This window comes from Echinococcus granulosus (assembly GCF_000524195.1).
Source record: "Echinococcus granulosus chromosome Unknown EG_S00137, whole genome shotgun sequence".
Classification (NCBI taxonomy): Eukaryota; Metazoa; Platyhelminthes; class Cestoda; order Cyclophyllidea; family Taeniidae; genus Echinococcus; species Echinococcus granulosus.
The window spans coordinates 17091-31054 of record NW_020170517.1 but is presented as its reverse complement, the minus strand read 5'-3'; the positions used below and the strand labels follow the sequence as shown (position 1 = coordinate 31054).

General features: G+C 44.3%; 1 protein-coding gene across 1 annotated transcript in view; it reads left to right on the top strand. All coding sequences in view use genetic code 11, as the record gives it.

Moving 5' to 3' along the window:
• Positions 1-13964, top strand: part of EGR_09209 (Acetyl-CoA carboxylase) — a gene marked incomplete at both ends in the record, with an annotated part of 47455 nt that extends 33491 nt beyond the window's left edge. The window contains 13 exons of the mRNA XM_024498458.1: positions 1517-1753; positions 2678-2920; positions 4164-4433; positions 5430-5711; positions 5791-6109; positions 7720-8141; positions 8900-9280; positions 9640-9892; positions 10473-10637; positions 10793-11192; positions 12480-12613; positions 13335-13531; positions 13842-13964. Of these exons, the coding sequence (XP_024347125.1) occupies positions 1517-1753; positions 2678-2920; positions 4164-4433; positions 5430-5711; positions 5791-6109; positions 7720-8141; positions 8900-9280; positions 9640-9892; positions 10473-10637; positions 10793-11192; positions 12480-12613; positions 13335-13531; positions 13842-13964 (3426 nt within the window). The remainder of the gene's footprint in view (positions 1-1516; positions 1754-2677; positions 2921-4163; positions 4434-5429; positions 5712-5790; positions 6110-7719; positions 8142-8899; positions 9281-9639; positions 9893-10472; positions 10638-10792; positions 11193-12479; positions 12614-13334; positions 13532-13841) is intronic.

Here is a 13964-nt window from a genome sequence, read left to right as displayed (position 1 = left end):
TCGATGGCCTGCTTAAAAGATTCTAAGTGATTTATTCCTCCTGGTTTACAGGCTTACGAGGCTTAAGAATAGCATTGTCGGTCACTCATTGGATGAGTAAGTTTGAGTCAATAATAGAAATCGTCTTTTTCAGTTCGTATAGATTGATAGCCTGCTGCAAAATGTTCCTCACATTCAAACTGGAATTGTGATCTTGTCAAATGAACTGCCAGTTAAAGCGCTACTGCTGAGACGCATGCAATTCAATTGGCAAAACTTCTAAATGGTCTCAGTTTCAAAATATTCAGTGACAAAATTAGGGGACTCGTCATCGTTTATTCGTTTAGGTTTCGAAATCAGTTTACTTTTCCAATGGCTGCTCCAAAATGATACTAGAATTTCCATGAGCATCATAATTTATTCGAACCTTGAATTAATATAGGTCCTTCTTGGCGTCATTTACGGAGCCTTTTGTGGTGGAAAGATGTTCTCATTGAGAAGCGTGAAAGTTGGCTTTGCCGGAAAAATCTCTTGCTCAAATGTCCTCCTTTCGGATCTAGGAATTCTCTGAGTTATTATAAAAATGTCGGCTTTATTTTACTTCTGGGGTGATCACCGCCGAAATCAGTAGTCTCTGGGTCGTATGCTAACAAACACATGGGTTTTCATTTTAAGAGCAATAAAAATACACTACTGATTAGCGGAAATGAGTGGTTTTGGAGTCTTCAGTGAAAGTAAGCATTTCTGAGGTAGTTGATTTGGAAATAACACTCGAATTCAGAGAAGACAGGTTGTCTACCACGTGCCACGTATTCATTTTACAGGTCTCGTCTACTTACTTAGAGGAATGAAAGTATAGTTTCTATTTTAAAGTATCAGTCAAGAAAATTAGTGAAATTGAAATCCCCTGTTGGTAATCTCATCTCCACTTCGATTTCTTGGCCAACTGAACCAAGTACTTCTGATTTTTTTGTTGGTCGGTCGCCTGCTTAACATTTAAATAAGTAGCCACCTTCGCTTGCATGATCGGTTGAGTCCCTTTCATATAATTTTGTCAAAGTTTTGATACTCCGTGTTTATAAGGGATCAGTAAAGTGCTTTGGGTTTAATAACCAATGAAACCCGTTTCTACGAAATTTTTCACAAATGTGTTCGCCGTCTAGTGGGTCTTTAATTCGTTCATCAACCTCCAAGCAATAAAGTATTATTGAACTCATCCTGCACTTGAGTTATCAGTTGGTCAAGGATCCTATTAGTTAGTTATCTCTTCAGAGTCAAATTGGAATTTAAACGCGTGTTAGTTCTCCAAATTAAGACCCTCTTTAATTCATCGATGGAATAGTCAATATTGAAGTGTCGTTAATGCTGGAAGCTTTTTTAAGATTTATTTATTTGTTGGTGGAAGTGCTATGAAGCTTGAACCAGAAATGTAGACGTAAAATCTAATTCTGCCCTTGAATACCGACCGGGTAATCGACATCGTAACGCATTTAGCCGATATCCACAAACTCTTCCTTTCATCGTTCTCCCCGCGTAGGCCGAGTTGAAGCTGCTGATCCGCCACAGTAAGAACGGCCCGCGCATCCCCATCCGCCTGATCATCTCCAACGAGCAGGGCTACAGCCTGGTATTGGAGTTGTACCGTGAGGTACCCAATCCTCGCACCGGTGCCATACATCTCGTCTCCTTTGGCCCCCGTATCGGCTCGCTTCATGGCTGTCTCGCAAATGCTCCTCATCAGACCAAAGACTTTCTCCAGATCAAGCGATTCCAGGTACTTCCTCTCCTCTCTGCGTTTGGATAATCATATAACCGCTACCAGCTTCCTAAATCTCATAGACTTGTAGCTAACTTTTCTCTAGTCGATTGCTCAGAGTATGCTCTTGTCCTGATTGTTTTCGTTTGTATTGATGGTTTCGTTACTTTTTGACAATTTGCATGAGTCACTCTTGCGGATTCGGAAAGGTTTCATAGCCAAATGCATTATGGTAGTTACAAAGGTCATATAGCTGCCGAGCTACTTCTGGCTGCCTTACTGATGTGCCAAATCGGAAGAGCTGAGGTACTGGTACCATGGCCGGTAAAAGCGACGTTTTATACCGCTTTCGTGGTAACCGACTTATTGGACAATCAAAAGCAGCCGGATAGCATTCACCACAAATACAGCTGCTGCATTCTTGGCGCTGAAGTTATAAAGCATTGGAATCTAGAAGTAGTTTAGTTATTAGCTTTCCGAAGGACTGGACTTCTAGTAACATAATGTAGGACCTCACCAAATACTGTATGAGTCGAAGGCCTACTAGTATAAACACACACCTATCAGGGACGCCTGCGACCCCGGGGAATGCTTCTTTTCCACCTGATGACTTATCTCTAAACCTTCTAGAGGCGTGCTTTCGCTCAGTCCCTCCTGATTGGCTCATGTCGTGTATTGATAAATACTTAAATTCTAGGATCAACCATTCACAGTACACCTGACTAAGCCGATCGGGTGGAGCATACCCAAGCGGTCTTCACTAGTCACTGGCCAGGCTCGCACGTACACCGTATCTCTGCGCATACTCACGCACGTCAGTCAATAAAGCCGCCTGCTTTGAAATCCCTATTTTCTTTACTTGATGGAGATGACAAATTTTTCGGAACACTGTGCAGTAAGCGTTTTCACCTCTCTCCTTCCCTCTTCCCTCGCTCCCTATAGGCGCAGAAGTACAGTTCGACGTATGTCTACGACTACCCCGTGGTGTTTGGCCAAGTCCTGAACGAGATGTGGAACTCCCTTGGTGGCCGTCCGATGGCTGCTGCAGCTGCAGCCAAGTCCAATGAGCCAGATAAGTCTGGTCGTGATGCGGACAGCAGCAGTCACCTTTTGGAGTGCAAGGAGCTCTGTCTCAATTCAGCTGGTGAGCTTGTCCACGTAGACCGGCCACCCTGCTTGAACAAGGTGATTGGGAAAGCTATTGCGATTGCTCGTCGAGTAGACATGCTTCGCCATCTAGGCGCTTTTCCTCTGTGGTAAATTTTAGGCTTATCGTTTACGTAAATGAGCGCACGACTCGGGAAGTACCTTTATTATTGACGCACAGGTGAGATTGGAGAAATAGTATAGGATGACACGAGTAAATCTGAATGTCATCGTCGCATATTCTGAAGCATGTGGGCTTGACAATCCAGCATTGTCAAAATTCACTATTGAAGTGAGCACCTTTTGATAGCCGTTCGCGGTGCTCCCACTGATTTGCCTTCAGCGTTATTCTTCACGGGATGGTGATAAAGATCATGCGATAGTTTGCCGATCTCTCTGGAATTCCTCCTCCTTTGTAGCAACATTAAAATCTGCTGCATTTTTGGAAGTGGTGAAGGATTCCAGGCATGTAACACTTCAGTCGGCATTCGAGGTGTAGTAGTTTAAAAGGAGTTTTGTGTAGGTAAGAGCTGAGGAGCTAGTACCAAATCTCCGTGTTACCAAAGTAAAGCCAATCGCGGAAGACTGAAATTGGCGCTTCAAAAGTCTCTTTCTGGGTTGACCTCTTTTTCACCAACATTCAAAGGAGTTTTCATCGAATGCTTTTCTGTGGCAAGCTTTTCAAATGGATTTACTCACCTGACCAATGTATTTGTCCCCACTGAACGCATCAATTAACAGTTATTCTCCCTGCTTTTGTTATAACTTTTCCGTAATTTTTAACTGGACCAAACTCAAAAGTAAATTACGGGGATTTGTTAAAACGCGGACACAAAAATGACCAAGTCTCAGGAAAGGCAACGCAGAGGTAGCCGGACAAGGGCATCCCAGGAGCGCGCATCGAGTGGGGTGGGGATGCGTGTGAGTGATTAGCGTTGTGGTCAGCTAGTCGGAGGCCAATCTAGGCGGTTTGGGTAGATTGAGTAGTGGTAGGGCTAGATGACTAAGGCGGACACGTGACATTGACCGCCCTGACAGTTTTCACCATCGATGGTAGGCATCTTAGCCCTATTGAATCCCTGAGAATTACCATGACACAGCGAGTCTTGGTGAGATAATTGTACCTTTTCCAACTTTACACGGCGATGCGTTACCCCATTTGACTATTTTTATGCCTCAACAGTATTTAGAGCAAGCAGCTTGCTGTCATTTGTTATTTTCTTTTTAAAGCACATTATATGTAACTACAGTTTCAAATGTACCCTTCTATCCACCTTTTTAGATCGGCATGGTGGTATGGTACATTGTGATGCGCACTCCAGAGTACCCCGAAGGCCGACCCCTCATCGTCATTGCCAACGACGTGACGCACAACGCAGGCTCCTTCGGACCTTGTGAAGACCTTGTCTTCTACCGAGCTAGTGAGCTGGCACGACGTCTGGGCATTCCACGCATCTTTCTCGCCGCCAATACCGGTGCTCGCATCCGTCTTGCTGAGGAGGTTAAGGCCGTCTTCAGGATTGCTTGGGCCGATGAGAAACATCCGCAGATGGTACGTAGTGAGGACTTTGTGTTGATGGGACCCTTACTTAGTGAAATAAAAGTAATCTAAAGCTTTAGTGAAATAGAAACTCATCTGTTTTTGACCGATTTTTTTACCTTTTCGATGGAAGATCAAGTAAAATATTTTTTATTGTCTTTTGTGTATTGTGAACGGTGGAGGGCGTGTCGTGCGCGGTCATCGAGGTTGCTTATTCCAACACTTTCTTTTCCTTCCGTTCGTCCATCTGGTTGAACTGGACATTCGTACTGCGTAATCGACTGACTGTGTTGGCTTTACAATTACATTTACAAAGGGAACTGTGTTCGTAATTAATTGGTATATGATTTAGTTGCCGAGTTCATCTTATGGATGTGGTTCGAGTAGCAGTGCTCTGTGTACAAGTAAGAATTGTATTGATTTTTTGGTCGTCTCACTTGTTAGACTAGACGTACACCCACATTAGGTACTTCCCCATGAGCTCGTCATGTGTGATGCTCTGAGGTGCTGAAACATAGGATATATACTCTTTTTCCTCTTGGCGCTTCAAATGACTTCTTCAATCAGTCTGTTTAACGTCTATTCCTTGTACTTAAAGTAGTTGCAATTTGGGAACCACAGCAAAGTTAATCCTCGTCGAATTTCGTCGACTGCAATAGGGCATAAAAAACCCGCTACTTTAGTGGTAATTGAGCAAGCCTGTTCGTCGGTGATAAGCGCAGTGCTGAGCTGAGTTGATGCTTTTGGGTCATTCAAATTCCCCCATCTAGCAAAGTTTTACAAAAATTGATTTGTGAGATTGGATTACACAATATTAAGTGCCATTTTGAGATAAAAGGAATTTTATCATAGGGCAGACACAAATAGGTTCCACCGTACACGTGCTGTAACTCCATGGGGGAATTCTGAGTGACGTTAATTTTGAATTGCCTTTGACATGGGTGCGGTAGAGGTCTTCACTATCGATTGGTTTAACTCAGAATTCTTTTGTCCGTCGTCATCTGCTAGGGTTTCAACTACCTCTACTTGACCCCGGAGGACTACGAAAAGCTGAAAAAGATAAACTCTGTCAACTGCGAGAGGGTAATGGAGAATGGAGAGGAGCGCTACAAGATAGTTGACATAATCGGTAAGGATTTCGACATCTCCGTGGAGAATTTGCGCGGCTCCGCCTTAATCGCGGAGGAGACGGCGCGAGCCTACGAGGAGTGTTTCACTCTCAGTGTCGTCACTAGCCGCACAATTGGTATTGGCGCCTACCTCGTGCGTCTGGGGCAGCGGGTCATTCAGGTGGGCGGTTGTCAACGCTTTATTTTTGTCCCTTTCGCTCTCCCCTAGTAAGTACCGATTTTTTTTCCCTCCGCTGCAGATCGAGAATTCGCATATCATCCTTACAGGCGCAATGGCACTAAACAAACTGCTCGGTCGGCAGGTCTACACGGGTAACGGCCAGTTAGGTGGGGTGCAGGTAATGGCCAACAACGGAGTGTGCCATCTTGTGGTGCCCGATGAATACTTGGCGCTTCAGCAGGTGGTTCACTGGCTCTCCTTCGTGCCCATCAGCCGGGGCGCTCGACTGCCGGTGTTTCGCAGTCCCCCAGCTGATCCCATCGATAGACCGGTGGAGTACGTGCCCTCGCGTGAGAGAACTAATGATGATCCCCGGTGGATGTTTACTGGAGTCATGAGTGCGTTCGTTTGCCTTTTTTCTCTTTTAGGTGTTCTTGTTAATTTTTGAGTGCTTGAAACCGCTTTTGTAACATGCCTAAGTGATAATTTTCTACTTTTCAACGCAAGTATAACTTCATTCATTATCTTTATTTTGTGTTGGCTACCGAGTTTCTGGTATTGTGGACAGGCTTATTGGTCACCCTTTCAACTACATGCCTGGGCCGTGTGGGCTGTATGAAATGGAGTGGAATCTTACTAAAAAGCGCGAGATTGGATGTTTTCGCACATGAAGCCTTCCCCTTTCGTAGCATGAGATTCGCACGTTGTATTTGTGTTCAAGGCGTTCGATGGTTGACTCTGGGACGTTAAGTTGATTTATTGTTTTCTTATATTTCCTTTTGATAATTTTAATAAGCTTGAAGTCGTGGGCAGTGTCAAATCGATGAAAATGTCTCTTACCTTTTTGTCATAAGTGAACTTCTTCTGGGAGAAACCAGGAATTTTCTTCCATATTTAGTATGAGAGTTTGTATCTGATTTCAATCTTCCATATCAGATCGGAGTAGGTAATAAACTTTTACTAAAGTTCCGAAGGCTTATGTTACATAAAGATACTGCTTCCAAATAGATAATACATTTTGTAATTGTAAAGGAATGGTTATGGTACCCTTGCTCTTATCTAGGAATTCTATCTTTTTGTTGTGAAACGAAACTTACTCACCTTTGAACTCTGGGGTTCTGAGGTATTTACTTTCTGCAAGGATCTCACTGTGTCTTCCGCTATCAAATTCGTCCAATAAATCTGGGTGGGATGTAGAGCCTCAGGCGCTACGGGTCATTACTAGCATGGGGATGGTCGTACTTTTAACATGGCAAAGAACGGGGAGGCTCTGGGCATGTGCAGAACGTTGCGGCACCTAAGGGTAAACTGAAACTGCGGAGACTGAAGAGACCGTTTGTTTAAACGCACAATCGCATCAGATATTACCGTCTTAATGCATGCATTCCCTCGCCTCGGCGCATTATCAACCGATTTATGCAAAAGTTTTGTACTCTACTTCAGATTACGTGCCGTCCTTGTCAGTCATCGTTCACACTCTTACTTGTTTAGGACCTTTTCCATGAATTTATTATGTCAAAGCAAATGGATGCTTTTTGAAATGAAGGGTTATAAGATGTGGATTGATTAATAAACGTAATGATGAGCAACTTTTGGTACGGTAAAGACCTGTATGATCACTTAAAAGAAGTACTGAAATTTTACGTCATTGTGTGAACTACTACACGATTGAATTATTATCTTCCCATGTTTTTTTGCCAAAATGGCAGTTTATGGCTCTTGAACTTCAGTGTTGGATCAAATTATAAATCTCGGGCAAACTTAAATGGAAAAAATGTTTAAAGACACCATTTTAGGCATATGTGAGATTCTTGTTAATTTGTTTTACGGTCGATTGTAGTCATAGACCTTCGCCTTGCTAGAGAGCAAAAAACCTAGCTAAATGATTAACTTCCATTGCCTAAATTAGTTCCTCTGAAAAGTTTTACGGCAAATGGACATCCCAGATGTCCTGTTGGGTAGCTATCTACTGGGCTTCTAATTGGTAACCCAATTCCCGTAATTCCAGGTGGTCAGCTGCAATCATCCTCCACGTCAAAATCGGCAACAACAAAGTCATCGGATTCAGCCGCATTACCGGTCAGCCGAATGGATCAGACCTGGCTCTCGGGCTTCTTCGACCGCGGCACCTGGCAAGAGGCATTGAGTGCGTGGGCACCGGGAGTGATTGTGGGACGTGCGCGCCTCGGCGGTATCCCCTGTGGAGTGGTGACCCCAGAGACTCGTGTCTCCGTGTGTCGGGTGCCTGCAGACCCAGCCAATCCCGCCTCGGAGGTACAGACCATCAATCAGGCCGGGCAGGTTTGGTATCCAGATTCCTCCTATAAGACTGCGCAAGCGATTGCCGACTTTGCGCGAGAGGAACTGCCCCTTTTTATATTCGCCAATTGGCGCGGATTCTCCGGGGGACTGAAGGACATGTATGATCAGGTGGGATTATCTGCCTTGCCTTGGAGCTGCTCGATTTCACAACCCATTCAATCATCCTTCTCTTTTTTGGTGGTAATCTTAGGAAAGTCCATTTATACGGCAGAACCATGATTCCTCTGATGTTGCGGATTTAAGAAGTCCGCTACCGTAGAGATTTTTGCGATCCTTCGGCTGAATTAAGGGAAATTTTGTACTCTTGACTGCTTTGTTGATCGGCTAGCTTTAATAGGAATCAGAGCTTTGAAAATTGATCTCAGAATGCTCATCGATGGCATGAATTTGCTTGAAGCAAACTCCTATTGTGGAGTCTGTAAGGTTTGTTCGTGTTTATCTTTCAATTGACTTAATGGACTAACCTACAGCCTATCGCATTCACTTTTGGAAAAGAAAGTTTAAACATTCATCCTCAGTTTAGGACTTGGGATTCCCCATTGAAAGAATATATTTTCATATGCTCCTTTTTGGTTTGAAATGTCCATTGATCAGCCGATATGTTCTCCTCTGTCACTGAGAAGGTAGAGCAGATTCCGATTTTCATATATGGCGCTGAACTGTTCGGATGTCATTGGAAGGGTCTACTCTCATAAAATCTCTATCCGTTGAGAAATAGGCTCCATCGATCAATCGGTGGTCTGTCCTAAAATTCACAGAACGTCAGCACCGTTAGTGAGGTATAAATGAATTAGGCTTTCATCTCTGGTGTAGAGTTGCATTTTGCAGTTTTATCCGGCTAATTGATCTTCCTTCCCTACTCACAGGTGCTAAAGTTCGGTGCAATGATAGTGGAATCTCTCCGTACCTATCCCAATCCCGTCTTCATCTATTTGCCACCACATGCGGAGCTGCGTGGCGGTGCCTGGGTGGTCATCGATCCCGCCATTAATCCCGACCACATGGAGTTCTTTTGCACACCGCGCACCTGCCGTGGTGGTGTGATCGAGCCCGAGGGCACCGTGGAGATTAAGTACCGTGCTGCAGATCTTCTCGCTACCATGAACCGCCTTGATGAACTATGCACCCATCTCATCGCCGAAGTGGCCGCGGCCAAGGCCGCCTCGCCGCAGTCATTTACGGTGGTGAAGGAACTACAGGATCGTTTGAAACAGCGTCAGGAACACCTCATGCCCATATATCAACAAGTGAGAGGGTGACCTATTCTTCCTTAAATTTTAGTGACTTTTTCAACCAAATTGTCTTGGTTTATCGTCTCTTATCAATCCCTGTGTTTTGAACGATTTTAGTATTTTTTAATATCACGGCTAAACAGATATGCAAAGAGGGAGAGGGCGCCACTTGGGGAGGCAGATAGGTAAGGGAGCGAGTAGATGGGCAGAAAGGGAGATGGAGAGATAGACAAAGGGACAGGCTTTTAGACGAAGAGGTATTTGAGTAGAAGGACAGACGTTATGGAAATGTGGGAAGATAGGCAAAGGCATTGACACCTAGAGGAAGATTGATATCAGAGCTTTTCATCACTCTCCTCTTCCTCCTACTTCAGGTCTCTCACCACTTTGCAGATCTGCATGATACACCAGGTCGATTGGTGACGCGCGGACTGGTGCACGGGAGCGTGGAGTGGGGCTCTAGTCGGGCCTTCTTTTTTGCTCGCCTTGCCCGACGTATACTGGAGCAGGAAGCGGTAGAGCGATTGTGGCGCGCGCACAACCCTACTCTCTCCATTCGGTCGAAGACGGGCTTTGCACAGGGCCTTTGCGAGTCTCTTCAACCCTCTGAGGAATTCTTGGCTAACGGTAAAGCGTCAATATTGGGTCTTGGGTTCATGATCTTTCGTCAAGGCATTGAGAGAAGTCCTATCATCCCGCAAAACTTTAAAAAAATGGTGTAAGCATCGATTTGTTGTGGAACTGCGAGAAGTTGGACTGAGAATCTATAAGTCTTTGGGTAGATAAGGAAGCAAGAGTAGGGGAATTCAGAATGTTCGTATAAGTTCCGAGTAACTGGTCTCATATGCTTACTATTAGGAATACAGTCTTATTTACACTTAGATGAGTTTCTCTTCCATCCATTGCTGCTTTTATGTGGTAATGGGTGACTTTGTAGGTCATCAAGGTGTTCATTCATCAGTTCGTGCCTGTATTCAGTGTCTTAGCTTCACTTTACCTCTGAGGTGCTCTTTTGTCTTTGCTAGCTAACCTCGAAGTTCGACAGGTAAAATAATGAATCTATGTTTTGATTTAATTACTTGGGGTGTTGTTTTTTTAACCAAGCGGCAAACTTTCGATAACTTTTTACTATTTTTTTAAATCCAGAGTGGTTGAGTGGACGCTCATTCAAGTTTGATGTAATAAATTATTTCGTTTTTTTGACTAGCTGAACGACCTCAGTTCACCTTACCAACAGTGTACGAGAAACCCAGTGGCACGACTTTTGCTGGTGCTTCTGCTGCAAGCAGTGGTGGTTCCACTGCGACAAGGGGCGAAACGGAGCCTCTCCTTACCACGGCAGAACGTGCCTGTCAGCTGATTGCCGAGATTGGTGTGTCTCTTCCTTTCATCCTTGAATGTTTAATCTTTTATGTTGGCAAAATTATTAGCAGACTCTCCAGGCTCCGCAAAAATAGCTAATTTATCCGGTACCTCAATGTCGAAATAAGTAGTTAGCCTCATTGCTTTTTCTTATTCGCTTCACAGGCGCGCGAAGAGGCGTCCCCATCCGGCAAGCACTGACTCACCTTCGGCAGTGGTTCTTGGAAGACACACGAAGTGGAGCGAAGACGACCACCATTTCTGAAGGGGGAAGCGGAAAAACAGCGGAGGAAGCAGTGGAGGCAGGAGAGTTGACGTGGGAACAGTGCGATGTCACAGTGGCTCGCTGGTTGGCAGGCCAGTTAGGTGATACACGTATGGCGGAGGCGTTGCAGGGTCTTCGTGACCTCCACTTCGATCCATCGACGGCAGTGTGGGGCATGACAGAGCAGGTAGTGGAGGAAGAGGTGACAGAGGATTCCACTGCCGTTCCCTCCTCAACTCTCTCCTTCTTGCCACGACTAGCGGGTATCGCGAAGGAACAGCTTGTCAGTCACATTACTCGGTAAGTCTGCGTTTTTTGCTGTTTTTCATGGGGTTTGGCGGACTCATGAAGGTTTGTCGTTTTCCCCAATGGTGAATCAGGAAAACTTGTTGTGATTAAGGAAAAAGATGTACAAAGTCGGATTAAAATACTTTTGAAACTTTGTGCCGATAGCTTGGAACATTTTGACTCGGGGGTCGTTGTTATTGTTAGGTGAATTTTTTTGGAGATTATCGCACTGATCACTTCGGATTTACCAAGGGGTAACGCAATGGATCCACTTTTCTGTGGCGTGACTATGATTACCAGGAGAATTTTGTTTTGATCGCATACTTAAACACATCTCGATCTATAATGTTGAAAGTGGGATGCGATGATTTGAAGGCATTGGAAATGATTCAATTAATCATGAACTCTGGTGTCTGGTTGGAAGAATGTTTATTGAAGAAGTCTGCGATTTGGATGTTGGGAACTCGGCACTAGGCGTGAATCTGATGCTTGCATTAAACGCTAGGCAGACTTTTTTTGCATTTCTTTAAAACGAACCTCCTACTATCGCTGAATTAGACTCATGGCTTCTCTCACCACTGCAGTGTCATGTAAGCGGCATTTTTTGTCCAGTATCCTCTGCGGACTCATACGAAATGCATAATCTCTGTCAGTCAACTGCATTGTCCGTTGGTGTTCCGAACTGCCTCTACTAATCCGTAGATTCACGACGGATACTCATTGTTGATGGAAAATAACGTGGTTTCTCAAAATCTTCATTAGAAAAGAAAGGTGCGTTTGAAATCAATGATCGCAAATTCAGAGCGGCAAACTCACAATCTGAATATTTGAAGATAAATGTAAGACGCCATCGTTCTAGTTCTGTCAATTCTTAACCACATTTTACAAAGATACTTGTTAAACCCTTCTCTCCTGCCTTCATACTAACTAAACAACTTTTGTGCTGAATGGAACTTCCGTTTTGATGAGCCATCCAGCTTCCAAGAATATCTTAGGCTGAACTTTATTGTCTGTCCAAAATGAAACTTCTCAATCCGCCGATGCACGCCATAGTCGTTGACGAATTTATGGCATTCGTGATTTCGTTTGCATTCGTGTGTTTAATGGCAATCGTGATGGGTTTCCATCCTAACCAGTAAATCGAGAATTGATAGGCAGTAGCGTTACTAACTACAGACTTTCAAACCCAGCTCTTCTTTGCATCACAAATGCGATAGCCGATGATCCAAAAGAGTGTAGCTTAAATTTTAGCGGAAGATTGAATGCCCTAGTGATGTCGAATTTACCTATTTTTTGCAGGCTACTGGATCAATATCCCGGCTGCATCGACGATGCACTGGATTGCATTCAGACCCTTCGCAGTACTCACTTCGCCTCATCTTCAACTCTTGTGGACTCCCAGGTCTCATCCTTCAGCACCACCACTGCTGATGGTGATAGTCGACCCTAGCTCATGACTCTCAGCTCCTCCGCGTCCTGTCGTTATTTGCACCTCATGTATATTTCCTTTTAACGTCGCTGCCTGACTGATTGGCTTGCTTCTGTTACCTCTCAAACCCAGATACACACAAGGCTCTAGTTTTGTCTCGTTTCGTTTTCTCCTGCCCTGCTCGTGTACACATGTGTGCTTTTTTTTCTTTGGCTGCGCCTAGATCTTATGATGGTGTCGTCGCAACCCCTCCCCCGCCTTTTACTTTAGTTTGAAAGTTACGATATGCCCTCCTTCTCCTCCCTCCTTTCTTTTTACTAGGACTGCTGTCTTCATTGTTGATGATTTATTAGGTCTTTTGAATCGTATAGTGGCTTTTGTACTTGTTTGTCTGTAGTTACTGAAATGGATTTGTCAGTAGCCACTTCGTGATTAGCACTATGTGATTATCTCAAATGAGGTATTTAACGCTAGCAGTACAAATAACTTATTAATTACTATGCATTACTTTTCTACTTTTCGCTTCTTTGAGGAATCCTCAAAGCTGTTGTAGTATAGTCTGCGGGCAAAATAGATGGAAGGGCTGGGAGTCTAGGTGGCCAACCCCCGGTGTGAAGCGCAATACCATACAATAAATCGAGTATAATGATGCATTTCATGCCCAAAATCGTCTTTTGTCTGTTTCAAACATGTGTTGCGAATCCGTTCTAACTCCCATTTTGCAGGGATATGCATTAATGGGGAGGAGGTGGTACTTCCGCGCAAAATTATAAATTGGAGTGGAGAATACCCCAACCGCAAGAGGAAGATGGAACTACTTTGTTATTGCAATTGGGGGAATAGTCCACTTGCCGGATTTGCTCATCTAACAAGCTCAAAATTTTTGAAGATGTCGCAGCGGAGAAGTACGTGTCAACTCAGGGTGAGATTCTGGGTGGAATGCGTGGAATAGCATAAGGGCTCAGAGCGGCATCCACGGAAATGCAAACTAAACTTCCCGCCGCAACTGCATTTGGTAATTAGATAAGTCGCTTCCTATCCAGTGGAGTCCCACAACTATTCTGTAAATAAATTGAGATCGTTGGAGTACTTGTTGTGGAATTTTGATTCTTTGACATCAAGGATCAACGGCAAAACAGCTGACTTACCTGCTCATGCATTCCACTAGTTCTTCATTTATTAACGCCTCCAATCATTCACTAATTCATCCATTCCTTCATTTCACTTAATAGCTCACCTACGTCGAAAACGTTGATTTCCAATCGGGAGAGGCAATAAACCTTCGTCCACCAAGCAATAATGACTCTGGTCGCGTGGCTGGCTACCTTTGCAGACCCGTTGTTACGAGTTTATGA